At 37.9% G+C, this 14,019-nt stretch overlaps 1 protein-coding gene across 1 annotated transcript in view; it reads right to left on the bottom strand.

The window, feature by feature from the left end:
- Positions 1-281: 281 nt before the first annotated feature.
- pacs2 (phosphofurin acidic cluster sorting protein 2) overlaps positions 282-14,019 on the bottom strand; it is a 104,750-nt gene continuing 91,012 nt past the window's right edge. Inside the window, exons 20-25 of the mRNA XM_038285148.1 lie at positions 3,915-3,957; positions 3,477-3,519; positions 3,044-3,179; positions 1,186-1,406; positions 950-1,063; positions 282-647 (exon numbers count right to left, since the gene is read on the bottom strand). Of these exons, the coding sequence (XP_038141076.1) occupies positions 529-647; positions 950-1,063; positions 1,186-1,406; positions 3,044-3,179; positions 3,477-3,519; positions 3,915-3,957 (676 nt within the window). The 3' untranslated portion in view covers positions 282-528. The remainder of the gene's footprint in view (positions 648-949; positions 1,064-1,185; positions 1,407-3,043; positions 3,180-3,476; positions 3,520-3,914; positions 3,958-14,019) is intronic.

Genomic DNA, 14,019 nt, shown 5'->3' with positions numbered 1-14,019 from the left:
GAATGTATGGAGTGAAAAAAATCATCTTTTAACAATGACAGTTCAATTCATTGATTTTACAGAGTTCTATTGCACCTTTTTTTTCTTTTTTAACATCTGGGCAAATAAAACCTGGAAAAAACCCAGATTGCCACTTCTCTTCTGTTTTTTTTGGGTGTTCTTTAAGTACTATACTCATTTTGCTGGTTTAATACAATCCTTTAAAAAACACAACGATTAAAATGAAACAACGGCGAAAAATAAAACACAAGTCTACCCGATGACTCACTCAACATGTTAAAGGTTAAAAGCCTTTTATGAACATTATTTTGTCAAAGGTCTACAAAACAGCAGCTTTTAAAGCAGAGTAATTTTAACCTGGCAGCTTTACATAAATAAAAAAATATTAATATTAAATAATCGGACAGAAGCAACAGTGGAGAGCAGGAGTTTAACTTAAGACACCAGAATAAAAGGAGGGATTCAAATCTTGGCACAAGGGAAAATGGGGGGTTGTCCTCCTTTGTTCAGTCTCTTTTCAAGGTGCTGCTAGTAGGGGCCTTTAGTGTGGCCAAAGATCCCAACGGGAAAGTGTTTGACGTGTGAGGACCATTGAGCCGCTAACTGGAAGAACTTGACATCGTTCCACTCAACGCCATCAATCAGCACTGCAGAGAAGACAGAGAACAGAACATTAAATACTTAATCAAACTAGAACTAATCCCAAGCTATAAATAAAATTCAAAATGTTTTAATTGTTACTTTCATGCCACGTTGCCGGTTTATAAAATTAAAGGAACATGGTGCACACTTGTGCAGCACCTTGTGTGTGTGGTGCCGATTAAATGATATAGAAAATCTTATAAAAATCACAAAACACCTTTTTAAATGTTTCAGTTCACAACAAAAAAACACAAATAAAAAACGAGAATTAAACAACCTAAAACAGTCTTGCTTTTTTAAAAGTTACCTCTCAGCATGGTTTGCTGTTGTTTGGCGGTGCAGATTAGGCGACTGATGCCCTCAATCAGTTGACTCTTTGACTCCACCTCCTTGTCTTTACTCTTTTTCGGCAGAAACATGACTGTCAGAACGTGACGACAGAAATCCACATTGTTAGTAACTGATCGATTCAGAATCAGTCTGCGTTCTGCACGATAAATCACTGCATTTTAAGCATGATTATTAAATAAAGACAAAACAAACCCTTCTTATTTTTCTCCTGGGTTACTAAGGTCATAGACATAGTGGGCTGGGGGCTTGGTTCTGCACCCCCCAGTGGAAGTCTGCTGACCTGCAGCGAGCGAAAATTGCACTTCAGAGTGTTTTTAGAGGAGGGGTCCCGCTTCTCCACGTCTTTCTTCCTCTCTGTTGGAGCCACCCAGTAGTCTACCTGAAGGCCCATCAGCTCTGCCCCACTGCTGGAGCTGCTAAAAACAGGGAAAACACAGGAACTCACATGTAAAACTGCTTTTTACATAAAAAAAAACTTTATCTATGTGTAGACATCACATTTTCTATTGCTTGCTCACATTAGGATTTATGCATGTAAAACCAAATGTGAGGTGCTGAATGTTTTCTATATCTGTTAACTGTTTTATTTTTTTAAGGTGTGTTTAAAGATACAGAGCTAAAAACCTCAAAAGCTAGAATTATTATTTGTTGTCCAACTGTTGATTACTCTAGAAACAAAAAAAGTTTCTTCTTGTATCAAGAGGATTTTTCCATAATATGAAAATGGGAAAAAAGGTACATAATTATATTTTAATAATTTATAGCACCAGCTATATTAAGTTATGACTAAATAAACAAAAATATATATTAAGACAAAAGAAATTCCCTTTCATCATATCCTCACTTTCCAAGCGGAGCAGAGAAGTTACAGCTGCTTCGCCATGAAGCACGAATAAGAGGGGCGCTACTTAGGTTATAACTCAAGGGTTTATTGAGAGTCTTTATTTTCGAATAGAGCTTTATAAAGTGTATTCTTCATCACTGTCACCCTGAAACAGTGAACATAACTCTGGACCCCACTCTGGTTTGAGTCATATTTCTGCTTTGGAAGCAGCCGGTTTCCATGCAAAGTCAATGGTTGATATGCATCAAAACGCATCCAAAGGTCCTGCAGCTTGTCTAGAGCAGCAGGAGCAGCGCGTCTTGATGCATCTGAGCAGCTAAAGCAGCGCCTCATGAGCTTCTGAGCATCTGAGGCGCATGCTGGCGTTGGAAACATTGAACTTTAGCTGCTGGATGCGCCACATCAACCAATGAGAGAAGCTGATCTGGGAGCTGGCAGGGAGACAGACGCAGCACTGCTGATGCAGAGCGCTATGATCACTCCTCTGAAACAGTTTATTAACGCCTAAATTAACTGAAAATGTAAAAACCTGGCAGCAATATATGTTAACTTTTTTTATTCAACCCCCAAGAGATGACTGGCTGAGGCAGCTGCTGCTGGGGATTCCCAGTGACAGCGCACCGTCTGTATGTGCGGGTCTGATTGGCTCCCACAGCAAAATTATATTTAAAGGCAGGATCATAAGCTTGATAAACTGACTGTAAAGACGACGTTTTGAGGTGAACTTTGTCAATTAAAGACATTTTAAAACTACTTTTTACCCGCTTAGCAAATATAGCAAAGCTGCTCTCTGGCATTGAACACAGGAGCAGCAGAAGCATCAGACGCATCTGGACTCACTTTACTGGACGCGCTTCAGGCCTCTTATCTTAATGTGTACAAGCATCAAAAATGAAGCAGCAGGCATTTTTTTGTCACTGAAATCGCATTAGGTTTGAACATAGCACAAGGCTCTGTTTAAAAAGAACAACAGTGCCCCCTAGGGGATGGTGGCGACATTACAATTCTTCTAAACATGTAATCAATCAGATGGAAATAATTTTAGTCTAATAAACTGTGAATTAACAATTAATCATAAGCCAAGCATTTGTTTACAGTCCTAGTTAGTGCAAAGGAAAAAGGAAAATGGAGTCACACAGGTGAACAAATAAAAGCATAACTATAGAAAAACATAGAGAAACAGAGATTTCTCTGCAAACGGTTCACCTAAGGGCACAGAAGCTGGTGTTAATGGAGGGTGAAGACGGTGGGGTTGGCGAAGCCTCTTTGAAAGCAGGCGATATTTGAGGAGGGGTGGAGGAGAGCAGAGACGAGCTCAGAGGTGCTGCATCATCAGAATCTCCTAAAAGGAAAAAAATAAATGCTGTTAAAATGATGCAAAGTTGTTTGAGCCATTTATCCAATTTATAAATTTGTCCCTCTTGTACTTTCTCTGGCATCTAATGAAAACTACTTTAAACTGAGAATGTTTTAGGAACCTTTATATACCTCAATAATAGTCATTTCTAAAAAGGCCTGTTCATAAATATATTGGAGAGAAATAGTTTGACTAGAGCAAAGCTTAACACTCTACTGCCTCCAAAGCCTCTGATGGGTTTTTGAGTTATGCAGCTTTAAATGAAGTCTAACAAGTACTTGCCTGATGCTGCAGACGTTTGTTCCACAATTCCAACTTTCACCATCTAAAGAAATTAACAGAGGAACAACAGGAAAAAGTATTCAACCAACCAATACCGCCAAGTGATAGTAATAAATTGAACCAATATATATCCAGTTAGACAAACACTAACAAAAAAACAAAAACACTGGAAAAATCTAAATCTAAGTCAGTCAAATCGTCTAGAAGTAAAGGCATTTTCTCTTGATTAGAGCATAAAAGTAGGACAATTTGCCAAAATGATTTACATTTAAAATAATGAAAATATCTCCAATGTCTTATTTCCATTATATCTAATCATTTTATTTTAAAAATACTCTTTCCATTGGCAGATTAAGTAAGGGCAAATTAACTCATTTTAAGACATTTCTACTTATTCTGAGATCACTTTTTGCAGTGCATTATGAGGTTTTTACTTACCCCGATGAATGGGATGAAATTCTGACAGGAATCTTCATTAGGGCTAAAGGAAAGAGCCCAAAAAGACTATGAATGATTAGTATGACAAATACACATGAAAGAAATTATGAAATAAAAGTCCAAACTGCAGCCAAAACCTGGCTGTGGAAATTTAACTACTACAAAATTCCAATTTCAAACAATTGCATCCACATCCTGTCAGCATTAACATCTAGTGTTACGTGACATGTGAATGCTGACTTTTTAAGATACTGGTATCAATTGATTGATATCTTAAACTAATGTAACCAACATCGGGTTGGTTATTTAAAATGCACATGCTGCCATAACTCTTATTTTACTACTGATTTTTGTGGAAAAACTATTTAAGCAGGAAAGCAGAGAGCCAAAACATGCAAGCCTAAAGGCAATTTGTGGCCAGAAAAAAAAAGCAATTGGCTGATACAGAATATAACACTAAACCCAGTCAGTTTGGCATTCAGGAGGCAGCAAGTCTATAATGCAAGCATAACAAATAAAAGGAAGAGCACCAACCTACATCCAAAACCTCTCTAGGTCCATGCACTAGCTGTAGTGCATAACCCCTCTACACTATCAGCTATTTTCCCAACAACATCCAGAAAAATAGCAAAGTGAAGCGCTGCTAAACTGGAGCTTTGTGTTTTCTAAATATGAAGTGGTTTTTATACGGAGGGCCAGAAGGGACAAAAATAAATAAATACATAGATCATGAAATAAATAGCAACATTTAGTTAGGTATCAAAATAATAAATGTATCATTCATAAGGCATCATTACGTAATCAATTCTACCATTAAACTATAAAATGTGCTACTTAGTGATTAAATGCCCAAAATTATAATTGAATACATTTCTTTTATATATTCTAAAAGTACATATCATAATATCAGTCTTTATATCATGGCTTCTGTGCAGCAATGATCCAAACTCTCATTTGAACCCTTCAGTTGCTGAACTTTAGTGGGATCTCTAATCATGGCAGCTTCCTAAAAGCACGGCCTCGTTAAGCTCTCTGCTCAGCAGGTTAGAGATACTTTAGACCAGCTGAGGATATAAAAGATGGAGTCGCTCACCCACCCAAAAAACCATGATTTCTTAACAGTTGTCGGATTTATTTGGACATTTTTAAGTGGACAAAAATGATGAGAGTGATTTTGCAAACTTTTTTACTTATTGTGCGAAGCTGCCAATCAGAGGTCAGGGTCTGCTTTAATCCCGCCCACTACGTTTGATAGGTCAAGTGAACGTTTTGAATAACTGAATGGTCACACTGACGCACAAGAGCCATAAAATTAATACATTCATAAAGAGAGTAAAATAATAGAGTAAAATAATCATATATGTCAGTAATTTTTTACATTATTAACTATTTAGTTTTTCAAATATTTGAGACATTCAATCATCAGTTATGTATAAATATTAATAATTTAAATATTTTATGATGCATTAAATAAATAAATGCTACATTTAATGATTTATTTGGTATAAGTATTTATTTATGTGACACTCATTTATTTGATGATCTATTTATTTTTTTTCCCCTTATGGTCCTTCAGGTTGTTAATGCTTAAGGTTGTTGCTCTTGCCTCGAGGAAACCTGCCATCGCCCCCCCAGGGAAGAAATAGAGAGACTACAGAGGCAGGCAGGGGGAGAGAAAGAGAAAACGGTCTAAAGATTGTAAAAGTGAAGTTTTCCAACACAATTCTGCAGAAATCATCTTCAGAGCAGCAGAGGAACAATAGCCAGATGTCTGCCTGAGTCTTGATTAGATCATGATGAATTAAAATGATTTTCATATATTCAATATTAATGGTCTAAAAGTTACTAATGCAGGCGGATTATTGTCCTTCATGTTTAGATGCTTTGATCTTTGACGTTGGCAAATATATGGGCATATTTCGTGAAGTCCAACTCTTCACACAACAATATCCTAACTTATATTTAAATAAAGAGCCTCTCTGAGTTAGCTGATGCCTGTGTGTTGATATAAACAACTCATTTCCTTCCTAACATACCTTTGATAATCATCTTTGATGGAAACGATCCTCAGCTCTGGTGCAAAAGCTTTTATTTGGCCTCATAAATTTATCCTAGAAATTCCCTGGTGGAATCGGACATTCAACTGCTTGATCGACCCTAAAGAGCCCTCTGACAGCCACACACTTCGATGTGGAAGCTGTTGCAGAGTGAAGAAGACTTAAACTTACCCTGTTATGAGAAGTTTAAAAATGAAGTCAAAGAGGAGAAATGCAAGAATCTACTTAAAGTTAAACATTGATGCATTTAGTACAATATGTTTCTGGTTGATTCAGACTGAGAGAGAGAGAGAGAGAGAGCAAGACTTTCTGCAGGTAACAGAAAGGCTGATGTTCTTACAACAGATTAATCCTTCTAAGCCTTCAGTCTCCATATTTTCTAAAAGCATGTTGGATCTGGCCATTCTGAAAGGTTTTTGGACACCTCACACACAGTAAAGGTAAACATCTACATTCTTATGGAGAATGCTGATTTTTTTATGCTAGCTGCGCTAACTGCTAACGTTAGCTCCTCACACAGCAACATGATTTCACCTCTGTACCCTAACAGAATGACAGCTCAAACATTAAATTGTTTATGTATATTTACTTATATATCAATTCTAAAACAGAAGTAAAAATTTATAAAACTTAAATATAAAAAAAAAAACACCTTCAGAAACTTTTTAAAGCGGTGGATTGATGGATTATTCATTTTTTAGAGAAACATTTCAGAGGAATTTCCCTCTTTTGTAGGTTATTTGAAAAGTATTCCAACATTGTATTTTAGTCATCATAATGATATCTAACCAAGAAAGATGTTGATGTTTGCTAAACATGTAGCTTAAAGATGTGAATCTTGAAAAAAAATGTCGGACTCCGTAATTTTCTCTGGTCCCCTCCCTGATCTGACCAGTGATGACATGTTTAGCCGCATGTCGTCATTCAATCGCTGGTTGTCTAGGTGGTGCCCTGAAAACAACGTGGGCTACATTAATAATTGGCAATCCTTTTGGGGAAAGCCTGGTCTGATTCGGAGAGACGGCATCCATCCCACTTTGGATGGTGCAGCTCTTCTTTCTAGGAATCTGGCCACATTTATTAGTCCTCCAAAACCCTGACCACCCAGGGTGCAGACCAGGAAGCAGAGTTGTAGTTTAACACACATCTCTGCAGCTTCTCTACTGTTACCCACTCTTTACTCCATCCAGACAGTGTCTTGCCCACGACCAAAATCTAATAAATTAGCAAAGATTCCCAAAGGAGTAAATCATGATAATCTAATTAAAATCAAAATAACTCCAATTGGGGAAAAAGTTAAAACAATTAAATGCGGTCTGTTTAACATAAGATCGCTTTCCTCTAAAAGTCTACTAGTTAATGACTTGATTTGTGATAATCACATTGACTTGTTTTGCCTTACAGAAACCTGGCTGCAGCAAGAGGATTATGTGAGCATAAATGAGGCAACTCCTTCAAGCTATTTAAATTTTCACATCCCCAGAAGTTCTGGGCGAGGAGGAGGAGTAGCAACAATCTTCGAGTCTGACTTACTGATTACTCCCAAAACAATTAATTCCTACAACTCTTTTGAACATTTAACCCTTAATTTCCCTGATCCAAATTTCAAGGCAAGAAAACCTCTTCTTTTTGTAACTTTGTATCGTCCACCAGGTCCTTACTCTGAATTTTTAGATGAGTTTTCAGAGTTCCTTTCTGATTTGGTATTAAATACTGACAGGGTCATCATAGTGGGAGATTTTAACATCCATGCTGACATTGAAGGCGATAGCTTAAGAGCAGCCTTTAATGCTATCTTAGACACTATTGGCTTTGTTCAAAATGTGAATAGTCCCACGCATTCTCATCTTCATACTTTGGATCTTGTGCTGACATACGGCATAGAATGTGAAGAAATAACAGTATTTCCTCACAACCCTGTCCTCTCTGACCACTTTCTAATAACCTTCAGGATTACTTTAACAGAGTTCTCCTCCCCCAAAAGAAGGTTCAATTTTAGTAGATCTTTATCAGATAGTGCAGTTATAAATTTTAAAGAATCTGCTTCACTTTCTCTCTGCTCTGTGTCACTGAGCAGTGCTGCAGAGTGCAAAAGCTTAGCTTATTCCCCTTCACAGGTTGATGATTTTGTTGAGGGGGTTGCTAGTTCTCTGCGTATTGCCTTAGACAACGCAGCTCCTTTGAAAATGAAAACCGTTAAAAATAGAAAGCTTGCTCCTTGGTTTAATGCAGAGCTGCGTACTTTGAAGCAAAATGCTAGGAAACTGGAGAGAAAATATCGCTCCACAGGCCTGCGAGAGTCCTTCCTAGTCTGGAAAAATGGTTTACTGCTGTATAAGAGGACCCTTTGTAAAGCAAGAGCAGCATACTTCTCCTCATTAATAGAGGAGAATAAGAATAATCCTAGATTTCTTTTTAATACAGTTGCCAAACTCACCCAGAGCCATAGCTCTGTTGAACCGTCCATTCCACCTGCTCTTAGCAGCAATGATTTTATGGGATTCTTTATAAATAAGATTGATCTTATTAAAAATAAGATCATAAGCACTCCTCTATCCGCGATTGTACCTGAGGTAGTCATGGAATCTGAACCGGGTTTAGACTGCTTTGATCCAGTTGAACTCTCTGAATTAGCAAAATTATTGTCTTCATCTAAGCCTTCAAGTTGTATGTTAAATCCAGTTCCAACCAGGTTATTTAAGGAGGTATTCCCTTTGATCTCCTCCTCCATTTTAGATGTGATTAATCTATCTCTGTTACAGGGATATGTACCTAAAGCTTTTAAGATTGCTGTAATTAAACCTCTGCTTAAGAAACCGTCTCTTGACCCAGATGACTTGGTCAATTATAGACCTATATCCAATCTTCCTTTCTTATCCAAAATTCTTGAGAAAGTAGTTGCCAAACAAGTTTGCGATCACTTCCACCATAATGAACTTTTTGAAGAGTTTCAGTCTGGCTTTAGAGCTCATCATAGCACTGAAACAGCTCTGGTGAAAGTCACTAATGATATTCTCATGGCCTCAGATAATGGACTTGTATCTGTGCTCGTCCTGTTGGATCTTAGTGCTGCATTTGATACAGTTGACCATAATATTCTTTTAGAAAGACTTGAATGTTTTGTTGGAATTAAAGGAACAGCACTAGACTGGTTTAAATCTTATCTATCTGATCGAATTCAGTTTGTTCATGTTAATGATAGATCTTCAACACGCTCAAAGGTTACCTGTGGAGTACCACAGGGATCAGTGCTAGGACCAATTCTCTTTACTTTATACATGCTCCCAATTGGTAGAATTATTAGACAGCATGGGATTAATTTCCACTGTTATGCTGATGATACCCAGCTATATCTGTCTATAAATCCAGATGAAGCTAACCCATTACATAGATTACAGGCATGTCTTGAAGACATAAAAACCTGGATGACTCTTAATTTTCTGCTTCTGAATGCAGACAAAACAGAAGTTATAGTCTTTGGACCAGAGTCTCTGAAAAAGAAACTGATTAGTCAGTCACTTCATTTGGATGGGATTAAACTGATTTCAGATAATAAAGTAAAAAATCTTGGTGTTATTTTTGATCAGGACCTGTCATTTAAATCCCATATCAAAGAGGTTTCTAGAATTTCCTTCTTTCATCTGAGGAACATTGCAAAAATTAGAAATATCCTGTCCAGGGGTGATGCTGAGAAACTAGTCCATGCATTTGTTACTTCAAGGCTGGACTATTGTAATTCTTTACTATCAGGAAGTCCACAAACTGTAGTTAAAAGCCTTCAGCTGATCCAAAATGCTGCAGCCAGAGTTCTAATGAAAATGAAAAAGAGAGATCATATCTCTCCTATCCTGGCTTCTCTTCATTGGCTTCCTGTTAAATCCAGAATAGAATTTAAAATCCTCCTTCTCACATATAAAGCCTTGATTGGCCAAGCTCCATCTTATATCAGAGATCTGATTGTTCCTTATGTTCCTAACAGAGCACTTCGCTCTCAATCTGCAGGTTTACTAGTGGTTCCTAGAATTTCTAAAAGTAGAATGGGAGGCAGATCTTTTAGTTATCAGGCTCCTCTCCTGTGGAACCAACTACCAGTTTTAGTCCGTGAGGCAGACACTCTGTCTACTTTTAAGGCTAGGCTTAAAACTTTCATTTTTGATAAAGCTTATAGTTAGGGTGGCTCAGGTTATCCTGAGCTATCTCTATAGTTATGCTGCTATAGGCTTAGACTTTTGGAGGACATAGGGACCCCCATTTCATCATTCTGCTTCATTCTCTCTCTGTTCTCCTATTCTGCAGAATCTGTTAGTTCAATCTCTAACCTTCTGCTCTCTCTGCTTTTCCTCAGAGTAGCTTTGCCTCGTCTGTTCCTGTTTGGCTGTGACGTCATCCTGGAAAAAAACATCAGCTGTGCTGCTTCTATCAACACCCTTGTTAATAGATGTTGGAGATCGGCCTGTTTTCCAGTGTGGTCCTGTTTCTCTGACCGTGACTGAGTGGATGTGCTCTCTTCGTCCTCTGGCATGGGAGCTGCCTTGGAGCTCGTCTGCCTGGCTGTGTGTTTCCTGGACGGGGCCGCCTTTTACAGCTGCTTTTTGTATCTCTGCTTCTGTCTCCTTGAACCCCAGTCGGCCTCGGCAGATGGCCGCTCACACTGAGCCTGGTTCTGCTGGAGGTTTCTTCCTGTTAAAAGGGAGTTTTTCCTCTCCACTGTCGCTACAAGCATGCTTAATGTGGGGGATTGTATTTGAGTCAATGAGTCAATGCAATCAACTGGTTTTCCTTAGATAGAAAACTTTGTATCAATTTGACTGTATGATCTGGTTGAACTGTAAAGTGCCTTGAGATGACATGTGTTGTGAATTTGGCGCTATATAAATAAACTGAATTGAATTGAATTGAATCTCATCGGCGTAGGTGTGCAATTACATGACTGAATAAACCTTCATCACCGCATAATCTTTATTATGTAGATTTCTTTCTACACTCAGATGTACAAACAACAGACAGACATGAATGGCCATAAGGTCCATGCATCTTGATCCATGGTATTCTTTACGCTCTTTTTTGTGAAATTCAGAGTAAATAATTTTGTATGGATTCCTCTAAATTACTTACAATAGATGAATTAGTTCAGAATAAAGAAAAATGCTCTCTGTTTTATTTTTATCATAAATTAAAAACTAGTTAAAACGATGCATGGACCTTAAAAAAGGACAATCATGAAGAAACAGGAATGAAAGGGAACACAGATTGGTCTCCTGACACCTTAATCAGCGTCTTTCCTACTAGTTCAAAAACTAATATCTATCATTTAGAAATATGTGTGTATGTTTATTTATAATTTTCCTACAACATATCACTATATAAAATATGCTATTAAGCAAAGATATACAATTACCTAGAGAAATTCCTAAATGATAATTTTACGCCCACAGCCAAGAGGCTGACAAAGAAAAAAATAGCTTAAAAAACAATAAAATAAAGTTCCATCCAATATTAATGAGCCACTTTTTTTTCTAGGAAACAGGCATAAATATTGTAAAATTAAAAATGAATAAATAAAGAGAAGATATTATTCCATCATACTCCTTTAAACTAGGTGTAGTTGAAACTGGATATTTACATCAGACTAAACTACAGTTTAGCAAAATAAGCTGAATGCTGAATGATTACAGATACTTCTTTGTATCTTTTTCTTTACATTTGAAATCTGACATGTGTCACCTTAGCACTATAAATCCTTTTGAATCGCACAGTTTGAGCAAAACTGGAGCCTCTCACCACATGGTGGAAGTTTAGAATAGTGAGATTTGCAGAGAAAGGAGGGGCTGATTGGGTTTGAACTTCTCTGTACGTCCATTTCACCCACTGAACTATCGTTATTCTTCTATTAAGATAAACTCAGTTCTGCATTCTATGACCCCTTTAAGCTAATTTGTTATTAATACGGTGGCAGGCTTAGTGTCACTTAGGCCATTATTGTTATGGTTCTCCCCTTTTGGGACATTGACTTTTTAGTTTTCACTACCAAAGTAATTCTGTTTTGTTGATCTTTGGTTTATTTTCCATTTTGTGTTATATTTAAGACAAAATAGAAAAAAGTCTTTGGTTACTCTCTGTCGCCCCCTTGTGCCTGTCTCCTTTCCCCTAGCTCCCTTCTAGTCACTTCCATCCACACCTGCTCCGCATCATCTGATTAGCCCAGTCTTTGTTCAGTCTCCCATATATACTCTCCCTGTGCAGTTCTTCAGTGCTGGTTTCTTGTTGTTCGTTGCTTTTACATCTCTGGCTCCCCATGTGAGTTTTCCCTGATGGTTGCTGTTTTTTTTTTGTTTTTTTTTGTTCTTAGTACTTTTTTTTTATGTTTGCCGCAGTTTTGTGTTAAACCTACAAGAACTCATCTCTGCCTCACTAATCTCTGATTCTGGGTCCTCAAGCAAACTCACCCCCCATGTTGACACATATTTACCAAAGCTTTACTTTCCTTTACTTTCATATCATAAGATGTAGTTTTTTTGTTTTGTTTTGTTTGTTTATTTTTCTCAAAACTTTCTTTCAACATGCAGCCATCTTTTTATTAAGGAGCACCAGTCTGTGTTGCAGCTAAAAACACGCACACATCATAGTGCTACTTCACCATTAGGATGGTGTTCCTAGGCTTGTGAGCTTTGTTCCTTCTAATGTACTGATTCTCATTACGGCCAAATATTATTACACTAGGACAGGGGTTGGCAACCGACAGCTCCAGAGCCTCATGTGGCTCTTTAATGCCCCCCCTTGCAGCTCTCTGGAGCTTTTTCGAAAATGTATGAAAATGGAAAAAGATGGATTTTTTTTTTTGTTTTAATGTGGTTTGCAGGAGGTCAAACAAAGATTCACAATGTCTCCAATGCTGTACCAAAAATATATAATACATAAATTTAAACAATAAATCTAAACATTTCTGTGAACACATGTTTCAGCGTGATGCGGGGCCAGGCAGGTGGCTGTTCTACACAAAGCAGCGGGTGTATCTCTGGCCATGGATCCAAAATGGGGAAAAACGGAAGATATCTGATGAGAACGGAGGATTGAAAGAAGAATGGATCGAATCATTTGCTTTCATTACCAATGCAGAGGGATTGCCTGCATGTTTGCTTTGTAATGAGAGGTTTTCATACAAAAAGAGTAATTAGGAAAGGCATTTCCAGGGAATGCTAAATATGCAGCCGACCACCAAGTTGGGAGTGAGAGAAAAAGTGCCATTAGAGGAGAGCAAAGATAGATTTCAGAAGTGGATTGCATCTCCAAATTCCACTACTGCTGCTAGTTTTGTTGCATCATAGAAAGCCGTTCACAGATCGAGTTAGCGATCCATTTTTTTCCCCATCCATCCATTTTCTGTCACTCTTATCCCAAGCGGCGTCGCAAGGGGTGCTGGTGCCTATCTCCAGCTGTCTACAGGCGAGAGGCGGGGTCCATCCTGGACAGGTCACCACTCCATCGCAGGGCAACACAGAGACAAACAAAACATTCAAGAACACAGTCACACCTAAGGAGAATTTAGAGAAGCCAATTAACCTAACAGTCATATATATATATATATATCTTTTTGGACTGTGAGAGGAAGCCAGAGTACCCGGAGAGAACCCACTGATGCTCAGGGAGAACATGCAAACCCCATGCAGAAAGACCCCAGGCTGGGAATCAAACCCAGAACCTTCTTGCTGCAGGCGGCAGTGCTACCCACTGCTCCATGATAAACATTTAATAAGGAAATGCTTATTATACATCTAAGCCAATGAAGTCCTTTTTTATAGTGAGCTTAGAGCCTGTGTTTCCATAGGAGGCGTATATAAGACTTTTACACTTTTGCTGCTCCAGACAGTTTTATTTATTTTTAATTTTTTTGGTCCAGTATGACTCTTTGAACAGTTTAGGTTGCCAACCCATGCATTAGGAGATATCTCTCAAAATACAACAAATTAGAGTTGCTTTTAGAGCATCAGTTTCTACCTCTGAAACTTATAATCTACACTTATTTAAATCAAAGTCTGTTAAAATTTGAT

The sequence above is a fragment of the Cyprinodon tularosa genome, unplaced genomic scaffold, assembly GCF_016077235.1.
Source record: "Cyprinodon tularosa strain WSP-4 unplaced genomic scaffold, ASM1607723v1 ctg207, whole genome shotgun sequence".
Taxonomy (NCBI): domain Eukaryota; kingdom Metazoa; phylum Chordata; class Actinopteri; order Cyprinodontiformes; family Cyprinodontidae; genus Cyprinodon; species Cyprinodon tularosa.
This window is presented reverse-complemented; position numbering and strand designations above follow the sequence as displayed.